We start from the raw sequence: 13,466 nt of genomic DNA on the forward strand, positions 1-13,466 counted from the left end.
AAGTGAGAGAATCTACTAAAACGAACAGCCTAATTAACTGATTACACTGATGTAGATAGGAACATCCTTTATCTTTTGTGTATACTGTCTATACAAGAACAAGTGAGTTTGCTACACAGTATTCTTGCCCTATATTTGAGTTTAAATTATATACATCTGATATGTGAATTATGGAATTAGACCTCCTTAATGTAAAGAATATTTTGTTTTTTAAAGGACTGCTTCAACTTCAGTGGAACAAGTGAGGGAGCGAAGTTATCAAAGAGCTTTACTTCTCAGTGATCATAGGAAAGACAAGGACAGTGGTAAGTTGGCTTACTATCAGTCCAGAAAATGGATTCATTGAACTAATCCACATAATAGTTCTTAGCCATTTTAATATTATGTTTGGATCTGCTTCATCTGTAGGGTGAGAATCACCTTGTAGTCCATACTCACCATCTCATTCAAATATCATTCCTCAGTTGCAACTTAAGGTCCTTTATTTCACTGAACTCATGGAAGGTCAGTAAGCAGATGACCTCGTATCATGCTTGTAGTGTTGAATCGTTTCACTTAGAACTTGAAAAATAGTTCTTTAGAGTTGAACATAAACTGTTTAGTAGTGTTTACAAAAGTCTTGTTTATCAAATTGCTACATTTTACTGTGTTTTTGTTTGTAGACCCTGATCCTGAAAATCCAGAGTCCACAACTGAATGTCCGTCCCCAGATACTTCTCAAAAGACTTGCAAGAGTCCTTCAAAAGCAAGCAAGGTAATAGAGAGAGAGAGAGAGAGAAAATGTGTGTGTGCGCGCGCGCACAAATAAGATGCACGCAGCACTGATGTGTAGTTTGATTAGATTAGTATGTATAGGTACGTAATATATTTGGGAATGCCTTTCTTGATTGTTCGAAGTACTTTTCACTTAGGTAGTTGTCAAGAATTTTTTTCTTTTACCTAATATACATCTGTGTTGAATATGAGCAGCAATAACTCTAGCCAAATCTCAACCATGTAATATGCCACATAAGACATTTTTCATCTAATCCAAGTAAAAAGTTGCCATTGCTTTCATTCATGATAGGAATTCTCAATTGCAAAGGACTTGCCAACACCAACAAGCACATTTAAGATCCTTATACCTTAATATAGCTCAAGCGGTATTGTTTGGAATTATCGGAAAATCTTGATAAAGAATAACCAGACTGATTCATCTGTTTTTTATCCTAATTCTCTGGAGTATGAACAGATAAAATCTATTCAATTATTATAGATCACAGGCTCACTGGAATATTTTGGCTACGTCTCAGTTCAATTAAAATTTGGTATGTGTTATGTTGAATGGTAGTGACCAAAGTCACAACTGCAGTGATTTTTTTTGGGACACAAATTGTTTCAGTGGTTTTGCATTTTGATTTAAAAAACAAAATAGATCACTATATAATTTTACAAGGAATCTGAACTCTAATCTACATGCTCAAATTCATACTGAAAATAAAGTGTCAAATTTTTAATAGTGAGGGTAATTAACACTGATAGGAAGAAAGCTGTGTAGTAGCTACTGCCATAATATTAAATGGAGGAATTCAGGTTGTAATGTTCAGTCTGTTTGTTCACATTATCCCAGTTTTAAGATTTGAAGTTTGATGTGAAACCTGTAAATTATTCTGTATAGAACTTGAAGTTAATCCCTTAGTAGCAGCAGTCCAGGGCTTTTATAAATAACGTAGATTGTAAGATATTTCAAGTAGTGACATCTTCTCGGGTGGTTTTTTTTGTTTTTTTAAACCTGGGACACTTTGTATGCTGTATAAATAATAAGCTTTAATGCATTTTGGTAACACTTCATCATGAGGATAATGCTACCATTAAGAAAGCTTAGACTTCCACCTGTATCTATCTTCTTTTTTAAATAATGAACATACATCCTGTGCACCTGCCAAAGGAAAACATCTTTTTGATTTCTAAAACACTTACTTGGTGAAAGTTATTTTTAAGAAACCGTGGTTTTAATATTTTAAAATGTTTTGAAGTAAAGTTACACTGACTTTGTTCTTTCTCTTCATCTATCTAGCCTTCTTCACCTGGTCCTGTAGTTTCAGTGCAGTCAATTGGGAGAACACCCACAAAACCAGATTCTCACTGGGAAACTGCAGGTAATACTCCAGAGGCTGAGAATGTGAATCATCCAAAATCTGAGCTGCAACAAAAACAACTGACAAATAACGTCCAAGTACTTTCAAAAACTCACCCATCTCAGTCGCATTTGCGTAGTTCAACAGAGCAACTTTCTCATTCACAAAAGCTGCCTTCTGCACCTTTGAAACTGCACTGTCCCCCTTCACCTCATGTAGAAAATCCTCCAAAATCATCTACTCCTCACACACCTGTACAGCATGGTTATCTTTCACCAAAGCCTCACTCACAACAGTTAGGATCTCCGTACAGACCTCATCATCCACAGTCACCTCAAGTTGGAACACCTCAGAGAGAAACACACAGAAGTTTTTATCCAGCAGCACAGAACCTTCAGCCTGGTAGTCAGCAGCAGGCTAGTGGACAGTTGTTCACCCAGGCACCTTCAGGACAATCTTCAGCAACTTATAGTCAGTTTAACCAACAAAATTTGAACAGCAGTGCACCGCCCCCACCTCCTCCCCCACTCCCTTCTTCTTCTACTTACTATCAAAACCAGCAGCCCTCCGGAAACTTTCAGAGTTATAGTCAGTTAAAGGGTAGCATACCCCAACAAACTGTTTTCTCTTCTGGACCAAATCAAGCAGTTCCTGGCACTACGGGCCAGCAAGCAGTTCCAGGACACCATGTAACTGCAGGGCATTTTTTGCCATCTCAGAACCCCAGTATTCATCACCAGGCTTCAGCATCTGCTGTTCCTCCTCCTCCTCCTCCACCACCACCTGCTCCAGGACCTCATCTTGTACAGCAGCAAAGTTCCCATCAGCAGCATTCTGTAGCACACGTAGTAGGTCCAGTTCATGCCGTGGCAGTAGCCCCTGGATCACACATTCATTCTCAAGCTGCTGGTCACCATTTGCCACCACCACCCCCACCCCCAGGTCCTCTACCCCATCATCAACCTCCTCATTCCACAACAGGACATCAAGGTCTGCAGGCACAACACCAGCATGTAGTAAATTCAGCTCCTCCACCCCCGCCGCCTCCACCTTCCAATGTTTTAGGCTCTGGCCATCACCCAGCATCAGCACAAGGGTTACACCATGCATCACATCAAGGACCCCCACATTTTCCTTCAAGTGCTCATTCAAGTGTATCTTCCTATTCATCACAAGCCCCACATCATACAACCTTGGGACCTGGACCTCAACATCAGCCTGCTGGAACAGGACCTCACTGTCAAGGTCCTCATATCCAACCTCAAGGACCAAACAGTATTCCAACACCTACAGCTTCAGGGTTCTGTCCTCATCCTGGCTCTGTAACCCTTCCTCATGGGGTGCAAGGACCTCAGCAGGCATCTCCAGTGCCTGGACAAATTCCTATTCACAGAGCACAGGTGCCACCAACTTTTCAAAATAATTACCATGGTTCTGGGTGGCATTAAAATGGGATCCTTGCTCCTAAACATTTTAAAAATGTTTCTGTAAGATAAACTGTGTATATTTCATATGTACCTGTTCAAGGTACTTTTTAAAGCTTGTACATGATACTTTGTATAAAAGCAAACACCAGTGCTCTTTCATTGTATTCTTTCCATTTTTTTGCTTTTTTAAAAATTCCTGAAAATGTGCTGTTCAGCCAGTATTAGGTATTTCTTTTTATTTTGTAAGTGAACATTCCACCAGTTTTTTCTGGCAGTAGATTTGATGCTGCATAATCTTTAAATTTTATTGTTGCAGTTAAATTCATTTAGTGAATGTTTTCTATATTACTTTTTATACATATGTAATTAAATAAGTACACTGATAGAAATGGCACGAATAGGTTTTTCATTTTCTTCTGTCAACAGTTCTTTGTGTGCATATAGCTAGAAAACAATGCAATACAGATTTTTATAGTTTGGCGTGGACATGACTTTTGTTTCATCAGTTATTTGCAGAAATGTAATTTAATGTATAGATTGTTTCTAATATCTCTGACAACTGCTGTAAATACTATTTCTTTTGCGTGTAAAATTGCTTAAGGCTTCTTTCATTTGATATAGTACTGTACATAATGACAAGTCTCTTTTGCAAAAATGTGTGATCTTTGTGGAAGTAGTACAGTATATGATCTTTAATTTTTTAATATACTGTCACATTGCAGCACTGGTTGGGCATTTTAATTCATGTTAATAAATCACAATTATGTCAGTTTTAACACACTGTCCTGAGAGTTGTGTATTTAAGGAAAAATAAGGTTATAAGTGACTATGTGTCCAGCTATTTAAAAATCTGACAGGCTTGTGCGTGCTATAATTAGAAGTGATGGCAGTAATTTATTTCCTCTTCAAAAATAATCTGTGTTCCCATTTTGTGGATACTTTATTCCTCCTGCATGAAAAACTGACTGAGGAAAGCTGACCAATTGCCTATTCCATCTGTGAAGCTGTCCATTAAAGCAGAGGTTCTCAAACTGGGGGGACGTGAGAAGCTTTACAGGGTGGGTGGGGAACTTACTGTGCATATTCAGAGCTGAGAGCAGCAGCTGCTGGTTGGGCACGCAGGAACACTGCCAGCAGCAGTGCAAAAGTAAGGGTGACAATACATGCCACTCTTAATTCTGTGCTGCCTTCACAGCTACCAGGTGCCCAGCTCTGAAGGTGGGAGATGTAAACTACTACAGACACAAAGAAGAGGGGGCAATGATGAAATAAGTTTGAGAACCACTGCATTAAAGGTTAGTGTGTTCTTTTCCTGCTAATCTTAGTGATTAGAGATGAGGAAAAGCTACTTGGAATATCAGTGTAGTGTCAGTTTACTGAAACATGTTACATTATACAAAACTAATCCACACAGTTTATGCATTGTACATGATAAATATTCATACATTGGTACAGTTACAGACTAGATCCATACCATTCAAATACTGGTTATTCTGATCTTGAAGATACACTACAGTAACATTTGCACATATTTTAGTTCCTATCTAGGTATGTTTCCTATTCATACATGTTGGAATTCTATTTTGAACTTTTAGGTTTGTCAGATTTTGTAAAATAATTCCTGAAATGCACTAAGACATTGTTATAGTGCAGTACTTACAATAAATGACCCACCTACATTGTGAAGAGAAGACATTTCAACATAAAAATGAAAGATTTATGAACTTTATTACCAAAAGAGAGGAGATGGGTATGTCTTTGTGGCTCAAGAGTAACATGGGGGTAATGGACTTAACAAAAAATGAATAAATACAGTCAGAAAACTTATTGTTAAAATGCAAGTTCAGTGTTTTAATTTGACGATATATCTAGGATAAGATATCTGTATGGTAGCTAAGATATGGCCACTATGCTTGAATACAGAATAAATGTGTGCCCCACTTTTTATGCTATAGAACATAAAGACAAGCCTTTAATCGTCTTATTAAATGCCAGTCTGGTAGTAGGACTAATTATTTTAGATCTTAAAACTAATTCAGTTGGCTGCATGTAATTTTAAAGAAACAGTAAAAGTTTAATTAGCCCTGTGAAACTAACTGATGGCATGTGGATGTAAATTTTTTTTAAGGATCAAGAACATCCACCAGTTTATAAAAAGCTAGTATATCAGACTGAGTAAAGAGGAACTGTTGCTTTGTCTTTATGTGCAACTACTACTGGTGAAAGAAGGCATTGGACTGGTAACAGCATTAGAAATTGATTTTTCTTACTACTCCAGGAAAGATAATTCAGTTCCATTACTATTCACATCCTTGTTTTTTCTCCTGAGTCTAGCACCCAAAGTCTACTAGGAATTGGCCAAGACTATCAACTAATTAAACGATCCGATAGCTTACAGTCAACACCACTGACCAGAGTTTTGTACAAATAACCTCCTTATCCCAACCCTATAGATCCACAATTTATTACTTTACTGTGGTGTTCAAAGCCATTGCATTCATAAAATAAGTGAGTGGATCATTAGCTAGCTTGGAAGCAAGAACTTATATTTTGTATGAGACAAAGTCAAAAACATTTTGTCAGTTTAAATTGAGTAGCTACAGCTTTTCAAAGAAATGGGTAAAAGATATCATAGTAAATGTCCGAAATGGTACTGTTTAAGTTACCACCAATAACTGAATGTTAGGATACCAGTAACTTTTATAAAAATAGCTACAGTAGTGCAAAGAGCTGTACTATATTGGAATATCTGCTTTGGTGCCTAGAAAGTGACATATGTTAACTAATATTTCAGTTCTTAAGTTTTTCTTTCCTTCCTGTATTGAAAATTTTTCACTTGTTGCAGCACGATGAACCTAAAGGCAACTCCAGAGTGAAGCAGAAAATTTTACCTCTGTCTTCTCTTGCTTTCATTGCAGCATTTTGTCTTCACACTAGCAATATTATCCTTGCTGCCTTTAATAAGGACTTCGTATTGGAAAGCTTTTTTTTTTAAGTAGATGGCTGCCAGTGCTCTCTGCCCTGAAACCCAAATGTTAGCAGTGACAGATGTGGCTGAAAGTTTCTTGAATAGCATAGTGTGTTGTACTCTAGCAAGAGCTTTTAAATAATCTGCATTTTTAATTATTGGACGTATACACTGAAGGTCAAAAAGCAAGCAAAGGTTACTTTAACTTAGAAATGGCATTCCACAGAACTTGTTTGAGTCTGAACAAGCAATGAGTTAACTGTTGCAGGTGCAGTTTTAGCTCTAATGTATTAAGTAAAATATTTTCAGCATGTATACAGAAATTTTACAAAGGAATTGTCAACTGGCATTTCCAGTACGCTAGGCTGAAAAACCTACTGAGAAATGTGACTATCAAAACAGTTGGATTTACCATTATCAAGCATTTGAATGACCAGCACAATGTCTGAAAAAAACAAAACACTTTAATTAGACAACTGCAAGCACCTCAAACAATTGGTTATTGTTACAACACAGAGCTATCTTCTCACAATCTAGTTATTGCAAAGGCATGTGAATAAATTTAAAATGGACAGTCAAAAAAGTGGCACCATAATTATGTAAAACCAGAAATAAACTTACATTCATCCCACTGACTTCTAAAAGAGGGCAAAATACACCTCCATATTTTACATTCTAAAATCTGTATTGCCTATGACTTTGAGTCTATTTAGCTTTTTCACCCCCTCAAAACATTTACAATTTTGCGCGCAATTTACAAAGGGCAAACTAATTGCTATATATGACAATTCATGGGGGGAAAAAGCTAGTGCAATTTGTTTTAGGAGCATGTAAAGCTATGAATGGAATGAACATGAGCTGTTTCAAAAGTTTAATTATTTTGTCCTCTAAATTATATTTGCTTTTTGCTCAATCCTTTTCGTATCCCAAGCACATATTATCAGTAATTCTAGACAGAATATTTCCCATGCTCACTTTTAATCTTTTGGGTATAGTACAAATTACAGTGCTTATAAAAAGGCAACACCATATGGTACCATATCTTCACTATCACATTGTAAGGGAAATTGCTATATTCTCCTTAAAAGCACTTAAAATAGGCAAAAATTCAAAAAGGGAGTGCTAAATGATAATGCATACTTTATCATTAGAAAGAAGTCTAGCCTTCCTTTAAAGTGCCATTTGTGGAATGAAGTCTTGTAAACCAGAGCCACTTTGTTTATAATCTAATGTACAGGAACTTCTACAAAATGGAAAGTTTACACAAATCCTTAAAGCAGCTTGAAGTCCGCTACATGCAATTTGTATGCTACAAAGCTCTTTAAACTTAGTAGCTTTACTCTGAAATCCGAGTCCCCATCCCATATTTAAATGGAAATAAACATTTACAGGGTGCATTTACATACACTATAATACAAGAATGATGTCCCTTTGTCAGAAAATAAAATTGTACAATTCCTTGCCATTTCTCAGTTCTGACTTGATAATGTCAAACTTGTAAATTATATAATACTCAGCTAAAATATTTCATCATAAATAGTTACAAACCTGCCAAAACACAGAGAGATGGGGGGGGGGAATAGTTTGTTCAAAAGTTTGACATTTGAATGCCACACAACACAAGAAATGATGCTTAAAGACACGTTAAGTGTTTTCTGAAGAGAGTGGGTCAGTAAACTACCAGCTGAAGACAAGACTACCCTTCCCCAAGAATACAGTGCACAAAAAGCAAAATGTCAAACAGTACCTCAAAGCAAAATAAAGGTCTGAGGATGAAGCCAGCTCACTTGTGATCCTGTTAAAGAATTTGTGACAGTCACCATTTAGGTCCGATGCACTGGAAGTGGTTGCTGGTTCAATGTTACGTTTGAAGATTCTGCTAAGAATTCAACCATGGATGCCTAAGGCATTCTCCAGCTGAAGCTCGTTTTTCCGGAACCATTTCTAGCATGGGGATCAGGAAATCTGTGAACTGTGCAGCATCTTCATGAGGCCAACCATATTTTTCCACAAGCACATCGAAGAGGCTCCAAGGTTTTAGCTTGGTAATGTGCCGGAGTTCTCCTGCATATAAAAATGTTCTGTCAGAAAGTTCTCATTATCCTTAATTATTACTGGTTCAGTCTCTCTTCCCACTGCATGCCTAAACTATTTAGGCAGGCTAGTGTAGTATGTTACTACAGTTCTCCCTGAAAATAACCCATCCAGTGTTTTATTCAGTTGACAAAAATGAAAAACCTTTCTTCAAGTGCATTCTGAAGGCATTATTTCCTTTGAAATTAGTATCCTAGACCTGAAAACCACTGTAAACATACTTCTATTATGTTTCTACCTTCATGTATTCTGCCTTTCTTTTATAAGAAAGCATGTACTTACAATATACTTAGTGATACTGGCTTTAAAAAAAAACTAACTTCTCAAAGAAAAGCTAAATAAAATTAGAGTGAATACTAATAAAATCATCTGCAACAGTGGAGGTTTCTAGTATCAAACACAATGAAATGCACTTTAGTTTGGTATCAATAGGTACAGCATGTCCTATTGCTAACACTGTATGCAAAAACTATCTGAAAGTGTCATTTATCTTTCATGACACTAAAGCAAATTAAGACAACACTTTTCCAGTTTATACTGGTGAGTTCCAGGAGTATTGCTATGAATATTACTATTTACAAAAGGAGAATACCTTGTCTTTACACAAAATAGAGTTTTCATTGACTCTATTTTGTCAAACTGACAATTATATATCATCAAAAAACAAAAAAAATGAAAAACCATTAGAAAGCCCAAATTAAGAATTGACTTCACACACACATTTTTTTTGGAACATTAGCAATTGCAGATGTGGTCATGCAAACAACTTTAGCTTTGTCCCTTCTCATACTATCCCAATACAGCTTATTCTTCTTATCTATCCATTACTCAGATACATCACCAGTGACAAAATACACAAAATTTCTCTCAATAAATTCGTGTGCTGGCAGGATAAGGTTTAAGGTTTCTGATTGTTCCCACGGTGTCACTATGGAGGCTGAGCAAAGGCTATTTGCATACTCCCAACATTTGGATGTTTTTGTAAAATGGAGCCTGAATTTGACATGACAAGCCTCAGGGTTAGTGCATTCTGAGGAAACTTTAACATTCTCTAAGAGTCTTTGGCTGAGGGGTAGATACTTCGATCACTAACTCTAGGTAAACGTTTTCTGCAAGAAATTCCAGTAGGACTTTTTAAGTGTTTAAGAATTGCTCAGTGATAGGTATCCATCCCTTCTGCCGTTCCAAGCTCTGACATGACTGGCAGAGCTTGCAAGCTAATCAAGAATGGACCCCATTTTTTCCTAAAGTGTCTTGCTTCCTCATTTCTATTCTCCATACTAACTCCTTTTCCCTTCCCTGCTCCTTCCAGAAAAAACCTACCTGCACCCCATAGGGTTTCCTGCCAACTGTGTTCAGATGTGGTCACCCCATCTCAAAAAAAGATATACTGTATTGGAATCGGAAAAGGTTCAGAAAAGGGCAACAAAAATTATTAGGGGTAAGGAACGGCTTCCGTATGAGGAGAGATTAATAAGACTTTTTCAGCTTGGAAAAGAAACAACTAAGGGGGGATATGACAGAGGTCTATAAAATCATAATTGGTGTGGAGAAAGTAAATAAGGAAATATTATTTACTCCTCATAATACAGTAACTAGGGATCATTAAATGAAATTAATAGACAGCAGGTTTAAAACAAACAAAAGGAAGTATTTCTTCACACAACGCACGGTCAATCTGTGGAACTCCCTGCCAGAGGACGTTGTGAATGCCAAGACTATAACAGGGTTCAAAAAAGAACTAGATAAGTTCATGGAGGATAGATCCATCAATGGCTATTAGCCAGGATGTACAGGGATGGTGTCCCTAGCTTCTGTTTGCCAGAAGCTGGGAATGGGCAACAGGGGATGGATCACATGATGATTACCTGTTCTGTTCATTCCCTCTGAGGCATCTGGCATTGGCCACTGTCAGAAAACTGGATACTTGGCTAGATGGACCATTGGTCTGACCCAGTATGGCCGTTCTTATGTTTGAGACCCATTTGGAGAATCTTTGGGCCGATATTGCTGCACCTTTTGACCTTTCCACAATGAACAGAAAAAGATTAGGAGATTTCCTAAAGGCCTTTTTCCTGTCCAGATAAAAGGGTAAGGCTCTCCTAATGTCTAGTGTAGACAGTATAGCTGCCTGGGTATCATGATGAAGCTTTGGATAACAGGTTAGGAGATGAATCAGCTGGTTTATGTGAAAAGACAAGGTCACGTTGGGGATGAACTTCAGATCTGGCCTAAGAGTAGCCTCATCTTTAAAGAATTCTGTGGAGGGGTGAGGGTGATGCCATTAGTGCTGCTATCTCCCCTATCCTCCTCGTCAAGGTGAGGGCCACCAGAAATGCCGTCTTCATTGATGGGTATGTAAGTGAAGAAGTGACCATAGGTTCAAAGGGCAGTCTAGTCAGGCTCTTAAAAACTAGATTTAGGTCCCATGTTGGAGTGGGTTGTCTGGGTTGGGGATAGAGGTTCACTATGCCATTGAGGAATCTCTTTGTAGTTTGATGGGCAAAAACCAAGTATCCCTCTATTTGCTGATGGAAAGCTATTATAGTTGCAAGGTGTACCTTTACGGAACTGGGGGATAGCCCTGACCTCTTGAGATCCAGTATATAGTCCAATACCACAGGGAGGGTGGAAGACGTTGGGTAATTTGTCGGGAATTGCACCAAACTTGAAACCTAATCCACTTTGCAGGTAAGTGTGTTGGGTAGCCGATTTTCTACTGTGTAGTAGCACTTCCTGCACCTCCTCATTACAGCAACTCGCTATGTGCTGGAACCATGAAGGAGCCAAGCCTTGAGCCGGAGGATCCACAGGTTGGGATGGATACTTTGTCCTTCGTTCTGAGAGAGGAGGTAAGGGGAGGAAAGGGGGTTGGTGGACATATCGCCAGCTGTGTCAGGTACGGGCACCAAGTCTGTCTTGCCAGGTGGGAGCAATCAGTATGACATTTGCTTTTTCTCTTTTTATTTTTATCAGGACCTTCAGCAGCAGAGGGAATGGGGGAAAGGCATATAGGACACCCTTGTCTCATGGGAGAAGGAGAGCGTCCTCTAATGAGCGTTTCCTGGTGCTGGCTCTGGAGCAATAGAGTGGATATTTCCTGTTCAGGTAAGAAGCAAACAAGTCTATCGTCAGGGTCCCCCATTGATAGAATATACTGTGGAGCACTGCTGGGTTCATTTCCCACTCGTGATCATGTGAGAACTTGTGACTGACACTGTCTACTGTTATGTTCTGCGATTCTCGTAGGTAGGCCGCTGATAAGAAAACACTGTGGCAAACACACCAATTCCATAGCTTTAGTGCTTCTGTGCACAGGAGGATGATCTGGCTCCCCCTTGACAATTTCTGTAACACATGAACGCTATATTGTCTGTCATAATTTTTATGTGTGTACTTCTGAGCAGTGAAAGAAAGTGAGCACAAGCATTTCTGACTGCTCTGAGTTCAAGGAGGTTGATGTGGAGAGTTGTCTCCGTGGGCAATCACTTGCCCCAAGTCTTAAAGTTGTTGAGATGCACTCCTCAACCAATTAGGGATGCATCCGGAGTCAGAAGTAATGTTGGGGGAGTTGTGTAAACAGGACCCTTGTACAGACATTTGTTGGATCTTTCCACCAATCCAGGGAGAGTCTAACCTGGTAGGGCATCAAGAGAGGTTTGTCTAACCTGTCTTTCTTTGGTCTGTAAACAGATCTGAGCTATGCCTGTAGACATCTAATATGTAGTGTGGCATGAGATATTACAAATGTGTTTGCCTCTGTGTGTCCCAGAAACTGGAGGCAGTGTCTACCTGATGTTTGTGGGCTGGCTTGAATTGTGGGAAGGATGTATGGTTACAGCTGCAGTAACAAGACAAAGAAAAACTGACTTAAAATAAACAAGCACAAACCTTCCCACTGTTCTGTTGGTTAGCAAGAAGGAAGGGAAGAGAGAGAGAGGAAAAGCCTTGGAAAGAAAGGAGGTTGTACATTTTATCTGGGATAGGACTGAAAATAAGGGTCAGTTGTCTCAAGCTGGTTTCTAGTTGAAATTAGTAATTGGCAATGACATCACTTGTTTGTTAAAGGGTATAAAAAGTAAACTCTTAAAGGGTTCATTGCTAATACCTGCCTGACCACACTGGAGCCAACCAATATGGGTCTAAGCACCCTAGGTTTATCCCGGTTATAAGTATCTTGATTAAATACCTATAAATGTTTGGTTAGCGTTTGGATGTAGTAAATTGCTTATTATTTAGGCTTTTTGGGAATGTTTAGAGCAACTGTATAAATCATTTGGATTTAATAAAGGATTTTATGATTAAATTAGTGTTTGGTGGTTTCCCACATTCATATTAATAATTTCAAATAATAATTCCAGCATTTTGGAGACCCACAAAGGGATGCCAGACATTAAATTTCAGTTGCTCTGAATCCCCAGAGAGAAGGGGTAGCAACCTATCCCTCTGGGGCAAGTACAGAAGTTTCTTCTAAAGAGAAATTCGTAACAGAAGGGGACTAGAGAGAGGTACTTTGGATTACTATGTAAAACAATGCCTGGCAGGGCACAGCAAAGGTCTGTTGAATGTCATAAATAGATACATTATTAGGAAAGCATGGCAGATGTCTGTTGAATGCCATTGAAATCTTAAAAGCAAAATACCCATGGGCGACCAGGGTGACAAATATTAATACTGCCTTCTTAAACAATCCCAAGGTAAAGAAAGCACAGACATGTTACAGGGACTGTACTCGGTGGCTAACTCTTTGCAGGCAAAGTGCACCACCTTGAAGAATGAGTTAAAAAGATCACAAAGATAAGCTCAGTGCAGCCAAGAGAAATTGGCTGATAAATGTGTCATTCTGGGAGATAAGTAAGT

At 38.5% G+C, this 13,466-nt stretch overlaps 2 protein-coding genes across 14 annotated transcripts in view; one reads left to right on the forward strand and one right to left on the reverse strand.

Annotated features, from left to right (window-relative positions):
- The window catches only part of KMT2E (lysine methyltransferase 2E (inactive)), a 117,068-nt gene extending 112,744 nt beyond the window's left edge, over positions 1-4,324 (forward strand). For all 4 annotated transcript variants that reach the window (XM_034766242.1, XM_034766232.1, XM_034766258.1 and 1 more), the window contains 3 exons: positions 217-305; positions 663-754; positions 2,057-4,324. In XM_034766242.1, coding sequence (XP_034622133.1) covers positions 217-305; positions 663-754; positions 2,057-3,565 — 1,690 coding nt within the window. In that variant the 3' untranslated portion in view covers positions 3,566-4,324. The remainder of the gene's footprint in view (positions 1-216; positions 306-662; positions 755-2,056) is intronic.
- Positions 4,325-6,693: 2,369 nt separating this feature from the next.
- Positions 6,694-13,466, reverse strand: part of SRPK2 (SRSF protein kinase 2) — a 280,377-nt gene continuing 273,604 nt past the window's right edge. For 9 of the 10 annotated variants that reach the window (XM_034766305.1, XM_034766342.1, XM_034766285.1 and 6 more), the window contains one exon: positions 8,392-8,576. In XM_034766305.1, coding sequence (XP_034622196.1) covers positions 8,392-8,576 — 185 coding nt within the window. Of the gene's footprint in view, positions 8,577-13,466 lie in introns of all 10 variants that reach the window. The other variant, XM_034766274.1, reaches the window with a different exon arrangement.

Source organism: Trachemys scripta, chromosome 1 (genome assembly GCF_013100865.1).
Source record: "Trachemys scripta elegans isolate TJP31775 chromosome 1, CAS_Tse_1.0, whole genome shotgun sequence".
In the NCBI taxonomy this organism is placed as follows: Eukaryota; Metazoa; Chordata; order Testudines; family Emydidae; genus Trachemys; species Trachemys scripta.